General features: G+C 48.3%; 1 protein-coding gene across 1 annotated transcript; it reads right to left on the bottom strand.

Moving 5' to 3' along the window:
* Window positions 1-4353: 4353 nt before the first annotated feature.
* KLHL28 (kelch like family member 28) lies at window positions 4354-16276 on the bottom strand. Its single transcript, XM_069734861.1, has 5 exons — window positions 16175-16276; window positions 9777-10675; window positions 8174-8617; window positions 6665-6873; window positions 4354-5269 (listed from the first exon to the last, which is right to left on the bottom strand). Exons 2-5 carry the CDS (start codon window positions 10673-10675, stop codon window positions 5106-5108), a joined length of 1716 nt encoding a protein of 571 aa, XP_069590962.1. The 5' UTR covers window positions 16175-16276; the 3' UTR covers window positions 4354-5105.
* Between the last annotated feature and the right edge of the window lie 141 nt (window positions 16277-16417).

Genomic DNA, 16417 nt, shown 5'->3' with positions numbered 1-16417 from the left:
AGCTATTAACATTTTTCTTTTGATTTATAGCTTGTTGCCTAGGATACCGACTACCGCTGCTAGAAAGCAGAAAACATGCACAGAGCTTACAAGCTTTTTTTATTTTTTTTCTGTTGCGCTTGTAAACCCTGGTTTGAAATTGACCATGAACACAGAGGAGCAATGTGTCTGCCTGATCCTGGCCAGCTTCAGTTAGGTGCTTATAAGCTAGACAGCAGCGGTGGTCGGTCTCCTAGACAATGAGCTGTAAACAAAAGAAAAGTATTAATATCTTAAGAATGGATGAATATTTTAATATGCAGTAAATCGCAAAAGTGCTTTATCTGACTATGGAGATGGGAGTAACCCCTTTAACCCTTTCTGGATATGGTATAAATGATCACTGTATGAAGGGGGTTGTCCAGGATTAAAAAACAAAGGCCATTTTCTTCCAGAACCAGCGCCACAGCTGTTGATTGCTTATGTATAGTTTTGTAGCTCGGACCCATTCATTTAGCCAAGCTGCAATACCAAATTCAACCACCGGTAGAGAGGTGTGGCACCAGAGCAGCATTCATATTACCGCAAGCTTCAGAGCTAAAATCTGCCAGAGAAATCAATGGCGACTTGCATTCTGGAAAATGGCGGTGTAAAGTAATGACTAATTATTGCATTGTAGTGGTTCGACTATAAGGGGCCTGAGCGCTCCTGTGTCATCTAGGAGAGAGCCGCTGACGTCTCCTTCAGCGGTGGCTTATCTCAGGGTGAACAAAAGGCTCTTCAGTCCGGAGGTCAGAGGCGCCAGATCGTTCTCTTCCCCCGACATCATCTTTCGGGGGGTCGCCATACACATTACACGGTCAGCCTAGCCGGCTGATATTGGCATGTTTGGAGGATTTCTACTGTATGGGGGGGGGGGGGGGGCACATTAACGAATCTGGCATCCTGCAGAATAGTGAATGCAGCTCTGGTTTATTATACAGATGCAAAGTAGAAATAACAATGTATTTACAAGGTTAAATTTGTTTTACCTACATAACTGCTTGTAAACGCCATTCAAATAGTTTTGAAGGTATTCCATAACTGAAGGCATAACCTACTAATCACTGGGGGTCTGACTGCAGGGACCACCATTAATTTAAATTTTTTTTTTTTTTTAAAAAGGTAGTAAATAGCCCCACATGAATTCACGTGCACTGCCAAGGAGAGCTCTGCACTGTCTCACAAGGAATGAAGTGGACGTGGTGGTCGTGCTCGACCGTCGTTCCATGCAGGAGGGGATATTCAGAATTCTGTTTCTTGGGCAAAATTGGTGGTGAAACCCCCAGTAATCGGGATGTTATTTGCCATTGTTGGCACAGGTGACGGTATATTACGTCCTGTGTGCCTGAGCCTTGGGAAACATAGAGAAGTTCTGCTTTGCAAACATCCTCCGCTGCAATTAATGTTCTGCTGGGTATCTTTCTGACAATGATCTACAATCTGCGGCTTTAGAGCTATTGCAGAACCACAACTCCCAGCATGCCCTGCCTGAGACTGGGAGGTATACTTCTGCAACAACCTGTATAAGGCCGGGGTCACACTTGCGAGTTCAATGCAAGAAACTTGCATGAGTTTCTCACATCAATACCCGGCACTGACGCCGGCACTCGGGACCGGAGTGTGCGGCTGCATGTATTTCTAGGTAGCTGAACGCTCCGGTGCGAGTGCCGGCGGCATTGCCGGGTATTGATGCGAAAGACTCGTGCAAGTTTCTTGCATTGAACTCACAAGTGTGACCCCGGCCTAAGCGTGGTCTGCCCAACAGTGGAGACTACCATTATCAGCCACGATCTGGAGAATGCACAATAATGGCTTCTACCAGCTGACTCCTGTGAGACATGGCATATTTCGCAAGCTTGCTCTGCAGCCATCGGAGCAGGGTTTCACTGTCTAGATGTGAAAAGCTAAAGGACACAGACACTTTTCAGAGAGTTTTTTTTTGTTTGTTTGTTTAAAGGGGTTGTCTAGGAAAATAAAAACATGGCTGCCTTAAAAAACAAAAACAAAAAAAAAAAAAAAAAAAAAAACAGCCTCCCCTAAAAGCTGTGTGTGGTATTGCAACATCCCATTCATTACAAGGCTGAGATGCAACACGAGACCCACCCTGGAGACAATTGTGATCAGGAGAGTACCTAGGTCCTGGAGGTAAGGGGCCTAAAAAAAAATCTAGGGTCCAGATAGGTGTGGTGCCTGTTGGAGATTTTGCATTGGATCCCACCAGCTTCCAGTTATACTAGTGAGGCTATAGCCATATTTTACTAATCCTGGACAACCCCTTTAAATGCATGTATTTTGGACTCCCAATTGTGATTAAAAGGGATAGATAACTATGGTTGCCTTTTTTCCAGAAAAGAGGCCACCCCTGCCAGTGGGTTGTGTTTGGTATTGCAGGTCAGTTCTACTGCAGTGAATTAGAGCCAAGCTGCAATACCAGGGACAACCTTTGGATAAAGGTGGCGCTGTTAAGGAAAGCAGCCACTTTAATCTATTCTTTGAAGTCCAGTCTTTTTCCCCAGATATTGTCTGACTGCAGTCATTGAGGTAACTTGACCCATAAGCCACCACTATGGTGCTCTGATCTGCTCTGCGGTACGACAGCGCCTCCTGGTGACCCAGTGGTGCTGCATGCCCATACTCCTGGGTTCAGTCTCATAAATATCTATCTACAGACAACACGTCCTGTACAAGGGTCACTGCATTCATTCCTTAAATAGTAAGAGTTACAATATTTCCAGAAGAGACTCCATGATGGACACCTGGTTTACCATGCATCGGTATTTCACGACCTTCATCAGGTACTGTATATGCGTAGATATTGGGGGTTGTACTCCAGGACGGTACACAGCTGGCACCACCCCATATCTCGATCCACTCGGCACTAAAAACCTTCTGGTCAAGATGCAGAAAGGCAGATACATACGCTACAACATTTCCTCCCAAAATTAAAGCAGTTCATGCGCCCCGAGGTTCTTCCTCAAGTCCCATCTGTTTCCGGGTAAGCCGGGTGACGGCCAGTATGGCTGCCATAATGGTGATCTTATGTGCCCACTGCAATCTGCTGCATAAAGGGAAGTGTAACAGAAGCCATATTTGTGGTCACCCAGCTTTACCAGACACAGAAAGTGAGAGTTTTGTTTTTTGGACTTCTATTTTTTTCCTCCTCCATTCTTTCCAAAAGCCATAACTTTTAGATCTTTCCATCCCCCTAACCTTGCGAGGATTTTTTTTTTTGGGGACGAGTTGTACTTTTAAATGTCGCCATTCATTTTACTATAGCATATGCCAAAAAACAGTAAGAAAAAATTGCAAGTGTAGCGTAATAACGGGAAAAAAAAAAAAAAAACAGCAATTCTGCCATTGTTTTGTTGTTGTTTTTTTTTGGGGGGGGGGGGGGGAATTTAATTTTATGGCGTTCATTGTTCAGTAAAGATGACCGGTGAATGATTCTCCAGGTGAGGATGATTACACTAATACCAAAGTTTATTTATTTGCTTTTTTGGCTAATGAGGTGTAGTTTTATAAAATGTCTAGGGACCTATATCTTCGATTGCCTAAACTATACTATTGAAGTGTATTGATGATCGGCGCAGTCCGCTCAAAGGCAGAAAAGTTCCAACATGGCATGCATCAGTCCTGTATAGGCTCCTGGCTGCAACGCCAACTAATCAGCCCCCATGCGGTTACGCCGTGCAGGGGGGGGGGGGGTGGTCGATCGTCATCAGAACTGACAGATGCCATATTAAAGCCCTTTAAAGGCCGATGTTATGGCTGTCAGAGATATCTAAGAAGGTACACCCTTGTGATCGGAGGTAGCTCCAATTAAAGCAGTTATTCTCGGGTGCCAGCTGTATAACACAGCCGTCACCCACGCTGCAAGGAGCAGGTTCAGGTCCATATAGAGATCGCACACGACTAGTGATGAGTGAATATACTCGTTTCTCGAGATTTCCCGAGCACGCTCAGGTGTCCTCCGAGTATTTTTTTGTTCTCAGAGATTTAGTTTTCATCACCGCAGGTGGATGATTTACAGCTACTAGCCAGCTTGATTACATGTGGGTATTCCCTAGCAACCAGGCAACCCCCACATGTACTTAAGCTGGCTAACAGATGTAAATCATTCAGCTGCGGCGAAGAAAACTAAATCTCCGAGCACTAAAATACTCGGAGGACACCCGAGCGTGCTCCGGAAATCTCGAGTAACGAGTATATTCGCTCATCACTACACACGACTAAGTACATACATGTCGGCCGTCACCAAGGAGTTAAATGAATTATCACCTACATTTTTTACTATTTAAATAGGATTTTAAAAAATATTTCATTTTTTTTTTTCTGTTCATGAATAAGAAGGGGGGCGCCCATCTTGCCCTAGATGCTGCACAGCATTCAGAAAAATTCTTAACAGCAACTACATGGACCGTAGGGAGCAAGAGATGGTCAGTTATAACTATGGGAGAATGTTGTGGGCATGCTCTGTGAACTGTGCAGAGGTCACTGCGCAGGGAGGTGTACTGTATTATCTACCCAGGATCCACCATTTACAATTGATGATGGTCACAGCTTATCTCTTCCCCCCTTCCTGCGCCACATCCTCTGCGCAGATCACCGAGCATGCCCACAACACTCATTAGAACATATTCGGTCTATAGAAGAAAAACAGCGCTTCAGCCACCATAAAAATGAATTAAGGAATGAATCGCTGTAAAGTTTTGGACTTATTGGCTTACTATTCATTTTACATCTACTGCTCTTTTTTTTAATTTTAGGAGGAAATGTTTATCTAATTATACTGAGAGCACCGATATAAAAGCCAATAGTCCTTAATGTAAACTTATAACTGTAAGACGAGCGATACACAGCGACGACTTCCCCTGACTACCACTGCAATCTTAGGTACTCTGGAGCGTAGGCTAAGTTTGGGAAAAAAATCATCGGCTAGTGAAGTGCCAGCATGTGCAGCGCACGTTCACCAGGCAGACCAAACAAATCTCGCCTGGGATCGCCACGTCTTCGTAGATCTCTCTCTGAGGCCTCGGACGTCCACTCATGCAGGAATACGTTATTACACCGACTGCTCACGTTCGTCAAAGGGCCGTCAGGCCAAAGTTACATCGCGAATATGCCATGCCGGCCGAGTCCAGCCACGTGTCTGAAATGGGGTCATATTTCTGTACAGTATTGAGATAGGATGATCCTGAGTGACCCCCAACCACATAGAGATAGTTGTCGATCACCGCCGCTCCGACCCCTGGAACAAGACGGGGGAAAAAAAAAAAAAAAGTATTAATACAATTGTGCATGATCCTGCACTCTGCTTTGGCTCAATAAAGGGGGTCTCCACTGAAAGCCCCTAAAATATTTCTATATTTTGTATTAGAAGAACTGCACTTCAATCATGTTCACACATTTCAATAAATGAGGGTATAATGGGAGTTGTAGTCTTTAAAGGGAATCTGTCACCCCAAAATTGGCCTATAAACTAAGGCCACCGGCAACAGGGGCTTATCTACAGCATTCTGTAATGCTGTAGATAAGCCCCGATGTAACCTGAAAGATAGGAAAAACAGGTTATTTTATACTCGCCCAGGGGCGGTCCGGGTCCAGCGCCTCCTATCTTCAGCAAATGACATCCTCTTCTTGTCTTCCTGCCGCGGCTCTGGCACAAGCGTACTTAGTTGCCCTGTTGAGGGCAGAGCAAAGTACTGCAGTGCGCAGGTGCTGTGCCTCTCTGGCCTTTCCCAGCACCTGCGCACTGCCCTCAACAGGGCAACTAAGTACGCCGGAGCCGCGGCAGGAAGACAAGAAGAGGACGACATTGTATGAAGATGAGAGGCGCTGGACCCGGACCGCGACACCCATCGGACCGGACCACAGCGGGACCGCCCCTGGGTGAGTATAATATAACCTTTATTTCTCATCTTTCAGGATACATCGGGGGCTTATCTACAGCATTACAGAATGCTGTAGATAAGCCCGTGATGCCGGTGGCTGTAGTTTATAGGCCAATTTTGGGGTGACTGATTCCCTTTAAACAGCTGGAAATCTGCAAGGTTGTAGACCCGTAATTTACAGACATATGGGTTTTTTCTACAGTTGTTGTGCGGTGTGCAACAAATTGGACCAACGTGTTTTGGGCTGCACTTGTTTAGAGCAATGTTCCCCAACTCCAATCCTCAAGCCCCACCAACTGATCATGTTTTGAGGATTTCCTTAGTATTGCACAGGTGATGCAATTATTGCCTGTGAAGGTGATGCAATTATCACCTGGGCAATACTAAGGAAATCCCGAAAAAATGACCTGTTGGTGGGCCTTGGGGACTGGAGTTGGGGAACACTGGTTTAGAGGAGACATCGAAGGCCACACAGTTATCTGGCACCACTTATTGCCAGCTCTGATGACGTCGAGTCTGCACTTACCTGCTAGGACATATGCACTATTGGTGCAGACGTGATGTTATCAGAACTGTTCACCTCCCGATGTTGAACAGCCCCTTCAAGTGATAAATACAGTGGCATTTTTTCCTCCCAGGTTGTGTTCCTGTGTATATAGATCTGCTCTTAGGGACAAGGCAATCCTCTAGGTTTTCCCAATTCCTCACAGGAACGCGCGCCAGAAACGTGAAGAATTCAGGATTTTTCTCACCTGTCCTGGGTTCGGTCATCGGTCTGCAGACCGTCCATTGATTCTGATGGGGGTCGTACCTCTCGATGCTTGATAAATGGGACACTCCGTTGTGACCCCCCACTACAAATACAAATCCCAGCATGACGCTCACTCCAAAATTAATCCTCTTGTCGGCCATCGGGGCCACCATCTCCCAGAAGTCTTTAGCGGGATCGTATCGCTCCACACTGGAGGGGGTAGGGGAAAAAGTTACAATTAATGAGGTGTCCACAGTGTCATATCCACAAGGCCCGTCCACTCTCTTCACGTCTCAGTTTTAGTAATTCTGGATCATCTTTTTCACAAATCTTTGCTTTCAGCTGTCCCTCTGTTATTCCTCCTGGAAATGTATGGGAGGAAAAACAACTGGACAATTGAGAATCATCATCCCGCTTGTCGGTGGCACGTGTCCCTGCCCCGTGTAATACTGTCAGCACTGACTGAACAATTAGGAACATGCCACCCCCACTGAATAGTGACGCCTATTTGTACATTTCTGCATATATTTGCAGGAGGAAAAATAGAGGAATGGCACAATGTATAGATCTAATAAAAAGAGGTGCAATGTGCAACAACATCCGTGTTGTGCAGCGCCATTTAATTTTCCGCTGCCGATTTACTCTGCTGCATCTTTTGATCGGTCCTCGTGGCAGAAAACGAAATATGAAGCTATGTGCACACGTTGAGGATTTTGCTGCGAATCGGACGATGCGGATCTGCACCTGTTTTCCATGCGTTGTACAGTACCATGTAAACGTATGGAAAACAAAATCTGCATTGCACATGGTGCGGAAAAAAATGTGCGGAAACGCAGCGGTGTTTTATCCGCAGCATGTCAATTCTTTGTGCGGATTCCGCAGCGTTTTACACCTGTTCCTCAATAGGAATCCGCAGGTGTAAAACCGAAGGTGGAATCCCCACAAAAACCACGGTAATCCGCGGGTAATCTGCAGTGCGGTTTACCTGCAGATTTTGCAAAAACAGTGCGGAAAAATCCACACACCAATCCGCAACGTGTGCACATAGCCTAATATGACTATGAGCTGGCTGATATTTCAGCTACTTGTACGTAAAAAATGATAGAATAATTGTTGTGCATATTTAGGCAACACCCAATTGAAAAAAAATCTGAAAAGTTACCAAATTTAGCAATTTTTTTCCCATTTTCAGAAGTGATGTCTTTCACGCCTTTGTGTGGACTTTGGTGACCAGATGGCCTGGGGTTTATTTTGCACAGTGATTTGTAGATAATTAATCATTTCACGGAAAGTCAAGAAAGGTGGAGATCCCGAAGGCAAATTTGCCCCCATGAGGTCGTCACTATTACCTCCTTCCCATGGAGGGATCTGCCATTTACATACAGAAGTTGTTCCCCTAACAACAATGTATTCATAGGTCGCTAATTACATCCCTGGTGGTTAATTATCCAGAGGACTGAAATGCACAAACGGGGTAAACACAAGACAATACTACACTATGCACCCATACCTGTTCATGTGTGCGGGCCCGTAGCCCCCGATCGCATAGATCATACCGTCCAGGACTGCCCCCGCAAAGCAACTTCTTGTCTTAATCATGGGGGCGACTGGCTGCCATTCTTTAGCTTTCGGGATGTATTTTTCAACAGATTGTAAACATGATGTTCCGTCGTATCCACCTAAGGCATAAAGTTCCCCAGCCAAGACCACCGCGCCGAGGGTGCTCCGACATTCATTCATTCTCTCCACCGACGTCCACGTGTTGGTCACGGGGTCCCAGCACTCCACAGAGCTCTCATGCTTCCTGTAATTGATGCCCTGTCTGACGTGAGTGGCGATGCCCCCGACCACATACACCTTCTGGTCCAGAGTGCACAGTCCAAATTCATAACGGGGGGCTACGAGAGGGGCCAGGCCGATCCAAGAGTCGTCTTGGGGAAAGTACATTTCCATGCTGAGAAAAAAGGAGAGAGAGAGAGAGAGTTCACCAGACTACAAAGTAATAACCGCGTCTACTAACGCCTGCCATTAATGCTATCCCTGTCCTGTGAGATCTTAAAGGAATCCCCTTCTGTGGACAGTGGGGGCTGAAAGTAAAAAACAATCTACTATTAGTATTAGCTACTGTTGATGGACACGCTCTGCCTGTTCTTCATATCTGCCTGTTAATCAGCAATGCTTTATAAAATACATTTCTTGCACAGATTTACCCCGCAGACCTACGATCACATGTGATGACAGTGCTCCAAGAGACTGAGACTTTTTAATTTACTGAGAACCAATGATTCCGGCTGTTTTACCGGAATGTTCATTTTGTAAACATTCAGCGTGTGTGTACGGCTGGGAACGTCCCGCGGGTGTGAACGGCCCAGAACAGCCCACGGGTGTGAACTGCTTGGTATAAATAACCAACTCTGAGACTTCCCCCAGAGCCACACTGGGTGCTCTCCAGCAGTGCCTAAACATGATCCGAAGAGCTGACCCTTTGTGGAGTAGATCGGGATACACTAACAGTACTTTAAAAGGAGTGTGTCAGCCCAAACGGACAGAATCAACTAAGCACGGACCCTTGCAGGGGATAGAGCCCTTATAAAGATGGCTCCTTTAATAGCTTTCATTCTGCAATTACCGAAGTTCAATGAAATATGCTAATTACAATGCTTGGCATACCCATAGTGCAGGGTTCCGCCCACTGGTTTTGCATATTTCCTCTACCCTCACTAGTGATTGACAGCACTGGTTTGCCTGGAGCTCCTGCTGTCAATCATCAGTGAGGGAGGCAGGAAGATGTAAAACCTGGCACTGAGCTATAATATATATGAGGGTGACTTGATGCTGTTCTGAGGGCAGATATTGGGGAGGCGGAGACCTCACCGGATCCAAAAACAAAATGAGCATTTCTGCTTGCTGAAAAAGACAAGACAAGAGTGGTGATAAACCATTTCTGCCCAACACGAAAGGACCCGACCTGCACAGTCTTAGCACCCATCTTGACCACTGTCAAAAAAATGGTCGAAGATCCTCAAGGACTTAGCATCTAAATTTTAGAGCAATGGAAAGAAATATTAGTGAAGATGGAGCGTCCCTTTAAATGGTAAGACCCATGAACGTACCTTTCCAGGCAATTAAACAGTCCAGCTTTCCCTCCCACTGCGCAGAGCACTTTGGGAGCACAGCGCGGCTGCGTCTTTAGCACCGTCTGATGGGAGAGTCTGTGTTCAGGCATAAAATGGTATTTCAGAGCTTCGTTCAGTAAGTGTTTACACGTGTGGTCATCGCGTATAAGGTGATTCGCTTCGTAGAGTCGGGTAAGAAATTTGACACTCAGCAATGGCAGCCGGACACAGTGCAACAACTGGGAGAGGAACTTCTGTCGCTCCTGCACGTCGTACTTGATCCAGGCCTCGAGGGCATAAAACACACTCTCCTCATTCACAACATTCAAACAGTCATTGGACACGATCTCATGGAGCTCGGAGTTCGTCAGCTCGAAAAACTCTTCCGTCTGACAAACGTCCTCAAAGTTCTGGCAAATGAACTTGTTGGCAGCTAGGTAGAGTTCGTGGCAGCCATACGTCTCGGCGAAGCGGGCGATCCCGATGCAATTGCCCACGTCGAGCTGGCTCTCCAAGAACGCGCAGCATTCCTTCAGCACCAGCTTGATCTGCAGGAGGTTCGCGGCCGGAAGAAGGGACTCCACCGTTTCTTGGGAGATGAAGACGGTCCCTGTGTAGGCATACTCTATGATGGCCTGGAGGGCGGCCTCGTCGACGCATTGGAACTCCACCTGCGAATTCTCTTTCTCCGAAAGGTTTCCTGTAAACATGGCTTTGAAGTAAGGGCTGATGCTGGCGAGCACCACTTTATGGGCGTGGATCTTGACATCGCCCACCTGGAGGACAATATCGCAGAGCTCGTGGTGCTGGCGGAGGAGGTTCAGGCCCTGCAGGAGCTGTTCTGAGTGCAAGTGGGTAATGTTGGCAAGCATGTAGGACTGAGAGGACTGGTCCATCTGAAAGGAGAAGATGACAGGGTCATTGTGCATGCGCCAATGCAAAGCGAATGCAACCTTCCCGCAAAGGGACTACGGCCCGCCCTCCCGCAAAGGGACTACGGCCCGCCCTCCCGCAAAGGGACTACGGCCCGCCCTCCCGCAAAGGGACTACGGCCCGCCCTCCCGCAAAGGGACTACGGCCCGCCCTCCCGCAAAGGGACTACGGCCCGCCCTCCCGCAAAGGGACTACGGCCCGCCCTCCCGCAAAGGGACTACGGCCCGCCCTCCCGCAAAGGGACTACGGCCCGCCCTCCCGCAAAGGGACTACGGCCCGCCCTCCCGCAAAGGGACTACGGCCCGCCCTCCCGCAAAGGGACTACGGCCCGCCCTCCCGCAAAGGGACTACGGCCCGCCCTCCCGCAAAGGGACTACGGCCCGCCCTCCCGCAAAGGGACTCTGACCTGCCCCCGCCTTCTTATAGAGCAACAAGGGATCAACCCTGTCTTTCTGTAAGACAACAGTCTGCCTTTCCTTTGACTACAGACGTTTCCTTTTTGGCACCTCAATACCAAATACTTTGTATAAGTGGTATTCTTATCTTATGAAGTGATTATGTATCTGTAGGATGTGCCCTTTATGATTAGTGGAGGTCGGATCTCTGGAACGCCTATGACGCTGAAAATGAAGAGGCGGCATCACAGGTTTAGCCCTGCTTCCCCTTCACCGCAACATCCTGCTGTGCGGGGGAACAGCATGAAAGCTCCATATAAATGGCTATAACCCAAAAATGAAAAGTTATCTCCATAGCTATAAAATAGCGATTGACTGGTTCATTGCTCGGTGTCCCCTGCAATCCGGAGACTGGGGCTCTGCGCGGTGGGTATGCTTGCTACCTCTCCAATCATCAGCCCCCCAATCAGCATGTTATCCCCCATCCTATGTTCAGGGTACAAGTTCTGATTTGGGAAATAATCCGTAGAGTCAACGGAAACCGTACCAGCAGATGGGATGGGCCGAAGCGCTGTTGTGAAGGGAATCCCCATCATTCTCAGGGTCAATGGGGGTCACAGCAGTCAGATCTGACCATAAAGTGAGGGATTATCACTGTATGAGGCTGGAACCCCCCTCTAAATGCAGCGTGTTTTTCCCCCAGAACGGTGTGCGCAGACTACAAACCACACTCACTTCCTGTGCCCCTCCTCTCACCAGACTTCTGAAATAACCCAGATTTCCTCTTTCTTGCGAATCCAAATGAAGGGACTGCAGATGTAGCAGAGCTGAGTGCCATTTGTAGCATTAAATGCCAGAAGATTTCATTCATTAAATAAGAGACAATTGGCGCGATCTGCTTGTGGCCAATCCGTCACTGGTCCCAGCAGCTTCACCTCCAGTCCTGAGTATTCTCTATGTTGTCATATGGAGGGGGCTGGCTCACAGCTTACAGACCGCTGTATACACCGGCTGTGACACCCAAGAGGCCGAGATTATGGCTTATTTCACTTATGAGCCAGGGACTGATCTGTCCATACACCAGATGTGAGTACAGGGGGCTGGATGGACGCTTAATCCACTATTTCACCCGCTGTATAAGTATTGAACACATCATCAATTTTCTAAGTAAATCTATTTCTAAAGATGCTATTGACATGAAATTCTCATCAGATGTTCGTAACAACCCATCTAATCCACACTTGCAAATAAATCACCATAGATGTCCAGAAATTGTTATATTAAGAATGAGAAATGACACGGAAAAAAGTATTGAAGGCGCTTACTGAAATGTATTTAATACTTCGTACAAAACCCGTTGTTGGTGATGAAGCTCCAAGACGTCTGCTGTATGGAGAAACTAGTCACAGGCCTTGCTCAGAAGTGATATTGCCCATTCTTCCACACAAACACTTCACATCCTGTAGGTCCCGTGGGCTCCTTCTAAAGGTACCGTCACACTGAGCAACTTTAGAACAATAACGATAGCGATCCGTGACGTTGCAGCGTCCTGGATAGCGATATCGTTGTGTTTTGACACGCAGCAGCGATCAGGATCCTGCTGTAACATCGCTGGTCGGAGCAGAAAGGCCAGAACTTTATTTCGTCGCTGGATCACCCGCTGACATCGCTGAATCGGCGTGTGTGACGCCGATCCAGCGATGTGTTCACTTGTAACCAGGGTAAACATCGGGTTACTAAGCGCAGGGCCGTGCTTAGAACCCGATATTTACCCTGGTTACCATTGTAAGTGTAAAAAAAAACCAAAACACTACATACTTACATTACGGTGTCTGTCGCGTCCCCCGGCGTCAGCTTCCCTGCACTGTGTCAGCGCCGGCCGGCCGTAACGCAGAACACAGCGGTGACGTCACCGCTCTGCTTTATGGCCGGCGCTTACACAGTGCAGAGAAGCTGACGCCGGGGGACGCGACAGACACCGGAATGTAAGTATGTAGTTTTTTTTTTTTTTACATTTACAATGGTAACCAGGGTAAACATTGGGTTACTAAGCGTGGCCCTGCGCTTAGTAACCCGATGTTTACCCTGGGTACCCGGGGACTTCGGCATCGTTGGTCGCTGGAGAGCTGTCTGTGTGACAGCTCTCCAGCGACCACACAACGACTAAACAGCGACGCTGCAGCGATCGGCATTGTTGTCTATATCGCTGCAGCGTCGCTTAATGTGACGGTACCTTAAGAACTCTCAGCTTTAGTTTGTTCCATACATTTTCTATTGGATTCAGGTCCGGTGATCGGCTCAGCCATTCTAGCAGCTTCATTTTCTCTCTCTGAAACCCACAGAGAGTTCTCTTGGCAGTGTGCTTGGGATCATTGTCTTGGCGAAATGTCCACCTTTGTTTCATGTTCATCATTCAGGTAGATGGAACAGATTTTTATCAAGAATGTCTCTGAACATTTGTCCATTCGTCATTTATTCGATTATATGAAGTTTGCCAGTGGCGTATGCTGAATAACAGTCCCACACCATGATGTTCCCACCTCCAGACTTCACTGTTGGTATGGTGTTAGGGGTGATATGTAGTGCCTTTTGGCCTCCACACATGGTGTGTATTATGGCATCCAAAGAGTTCAATTTTGGTCTCATCTGACCAGACTATATTCTCCCAGTATTTCACAGGATTGTCTAAATGTTGTTGAGTAAAATTTAAACGCACTTTTTGTTCAGCAATGGGGTCTTGCGTGGTGAGTGTGCATATAGGCCATGGGGGTTGCGTGGTGACAGCGCATATAGGCCATGGGTCTTGCGTGGTGAGCGTCATATAGGCCATGGGTCTTGCGTGGTGAGCGTGCATATAGGCCATGGGTCTTGCGTGGTGAGCGTGCATATAGGCCATGGGTCTTGCGTGGTGAGCGTGCATATAGGCCATGGGTCTTGCGTGGTGAGCGTGCATATAGGCCATGGGTCTTGCGTGGTGAGCGTGCATATAGGCCATGGGTCTTGCGTGGTGAGCGTGCATATAGGCCATGGAGGTTGCGTGGTGAGCGTGCATATAGGCCATGGGTCTTGCGTGGCGAGCGTGCATATAGGCCATGGGTCTTGCGTGGCGAGCGTGCATATAGGCCATGGGTCTTGCGTGGCGAGCGTGCATATAGGCCATGGGTCTTGCGTGGCGAGCGTGCATATAGGCCATGGGTCTTGCGTGGCGAGCGTGCATATAGGCCATGGGTCTTGCGTGGCGAGCGTGCATATAGGCCATGGGTCTTGCGTGGCGAGCGTGCATATAGGCCATGGGTCTTGCGTGGCGAGCGTGCATATAGGCCATGGGTCTTGCGTGGCGAGCGTGCATATAGGCCATGGGTCTTGCGTGGCGAGCGTGCATATAGGCCATGGGTCTTGCGTGGCGAGCGTGCATATAGGCCATGGGTCTTGCGTGGCGAGCGTGCATATAGGCCATGGGTCTTGCGTGGCGAGCGTGCATATAGGCCATGGGTCTTGCGTGGCGAGCGTGCATATAGGCCATGGGTCTTGCGTGGCGAGCGTGCATATAGGCCATGGGTCTTGCGTGGCGAGCGTGCATATAGGCCATGGGTCTTGCGTGGCGAGCGTGCATATAGGCCATGGGTCTTGCGTGGCGAGCGTGCATATAGGCCATGGGTCTTGCGTGGCGAGCGTGCATATAGGCCATGGGTCTTGCGTGGCGAGCGTGCATATAGGCCATGGGTCTTGCGTGGCGAGCGTGCATATAGGCCATGGGTCTTGCGTGGCGAGCGTGCATATAGGCCATGGGTCTTGCGTGGTGAGCGTGCATATAGGCCATGGGTCTTGCGTGGTGAGCGTGCATATAGGCCATGGGTCTTGCGTGGTGAGCGTGCATATAGGCCATGGGTCTTGCGTGGTGAGCGTGCATATAGGCCATGGGTCTTGCGTGGTGAGCGCGCATACAGGCCATGGGGGTTGCGTGGTGAGCGCGCATACGGGCCATGGAGGTTGCGTGGTGAGCGTGCATACGGGCCATGGAGGTTGCGTGGTGAGCGTGCATACGGGCCATGGAGGTTGCGTGGTGAGCGTGCATACAGGCCATGGAGATTGAGGACATTACTTATGGTTTTCTTTGAAACTATTTTTACCTGCTGATTCCAGGTCTTTCTGTAGCTCTCCATAGGTGGTCCTTGGCTTTTGTATAATTCTTCTGACAATTCTTTTCACTCCCCTGGACGTGGCCAGCTTACGGTGAAATGATGTTCTATCCACTTCCAGATTATGGCCCCACAGTGCTCACTTGAACTTTCAGTTTAGAAATTCATTTATAACCAATGACATCAGTATCTTTTGCAACAATAAGGTTGTGAAGGTCTTAAGACAGCTCACTGGTTTTACCCATCATGAGAGGCTTCTTGTGTGGCACCTTGGTAATGAGACACCTTTTTATAGGCCACAAGTAGAACTAGCTGATATTATTCGTCACTAAGTTGCAGGATTATTTTCTAATTACTGATGTATTTCAGCTGCTGTCAGGACGTTCTGCACCTCTCTTTCTTCATGTGTTAAATACTTTTATGTGTCATTTCTCATTATTATACATAACAAATGGACATCTATAGTGACTTCTTTGCCTGTGTGGATTGGATGGGTTGTTACCGACATCTGGTAAGAATTTCATGTCAATAACCTCTTTAGAAATAGATTTACTTAGAACATTGATGTGTTCAATACTTATTTCGCCACTGTATGAACCCGTTCTCCCTAGACATAGGAGGAGGCTGGCTGACCCCCATTTCGTGGGCTTGGGTCTGGTTATGGGCCGGCCCCCCACGCACCGCTCCGCCGGGGGCTTTACGATGGAGCGGAAACCAGAGGATCAGGACGCCATAGATCACTATTTACAGCTGATTTTGGTGACAAACCCAAATTCTGGGACCTGACACATCTGCTCTACCTCATCCATCCCCAGGGGCCGCTCCCAGGATCATATATAATATACTGCCCTTTATACTGTGCATGTCCCATCACTCACAGACCCCGAGCACCACCACTCCCACCATCCTCCCCCCAGATGTCACCTACCTGTGTCACCCGGAGACAGCAGAACACACACAAGCTCCTCTGCTGTCACAACCCAAACACAGCGGAGAGAGAGCGTCACTTCCAGGTCAGGACGGCCCCGCCCAGAACCAGCAGCGCAATGGAGGCCGCAGAAGCGGAAGACTACAACTCCCGGCGGCCAGTGCGAGGAGGAGAACAGCGCCCACCACGTGATGAGGGCGGAGTCGCTGCTGCTCCTCCTGTTACTATAGGAACGCGTGACAG

The sequence above is a fragment of the Ranitomeya imitator genome, chromosome 1 (genome assembly GCF_032444005.1).
Source record: "Ranitomeya imitator isolate aRanImi1 chromosome 1, aRanImi1.pri, whole genome shotgun sequence".
Taxonomy (NCBI): domain Eukaryota; kingdom Metazoa; phylum Chordata; class Amphibia; order Anura; family Dendrobatidae; genus Ranitomeya; species Ranitomeya imitator.
Note: the sequence above shows the minus strand (reverse complement) of the source record. Positions and strands in the feature narration are given on the sequence as shown.

Coding starts and splice junctions, on each gene's coding strand:
- KLHL28 (XM_069734861.1), bottom strand. CDS start 10,675: ATGGACCAGTCCTCTCAGTCCTACATGCTTGCCAACATTACCCACTTG. Junction 6,874..8,173: donor GGGCCCGCACACATGAACAG/GTATGGGTGCAT, acceptor TACCCCCTCCAG/TGTGGAGCGATACGATCCCG. Junction 5,270..6,664: donor GATGACCGAACCCAGGACAG/GTGAGAAAAATC, acceptor GTCTTGTTCCAG/GGGTCGGAGCGGCGGTGATC.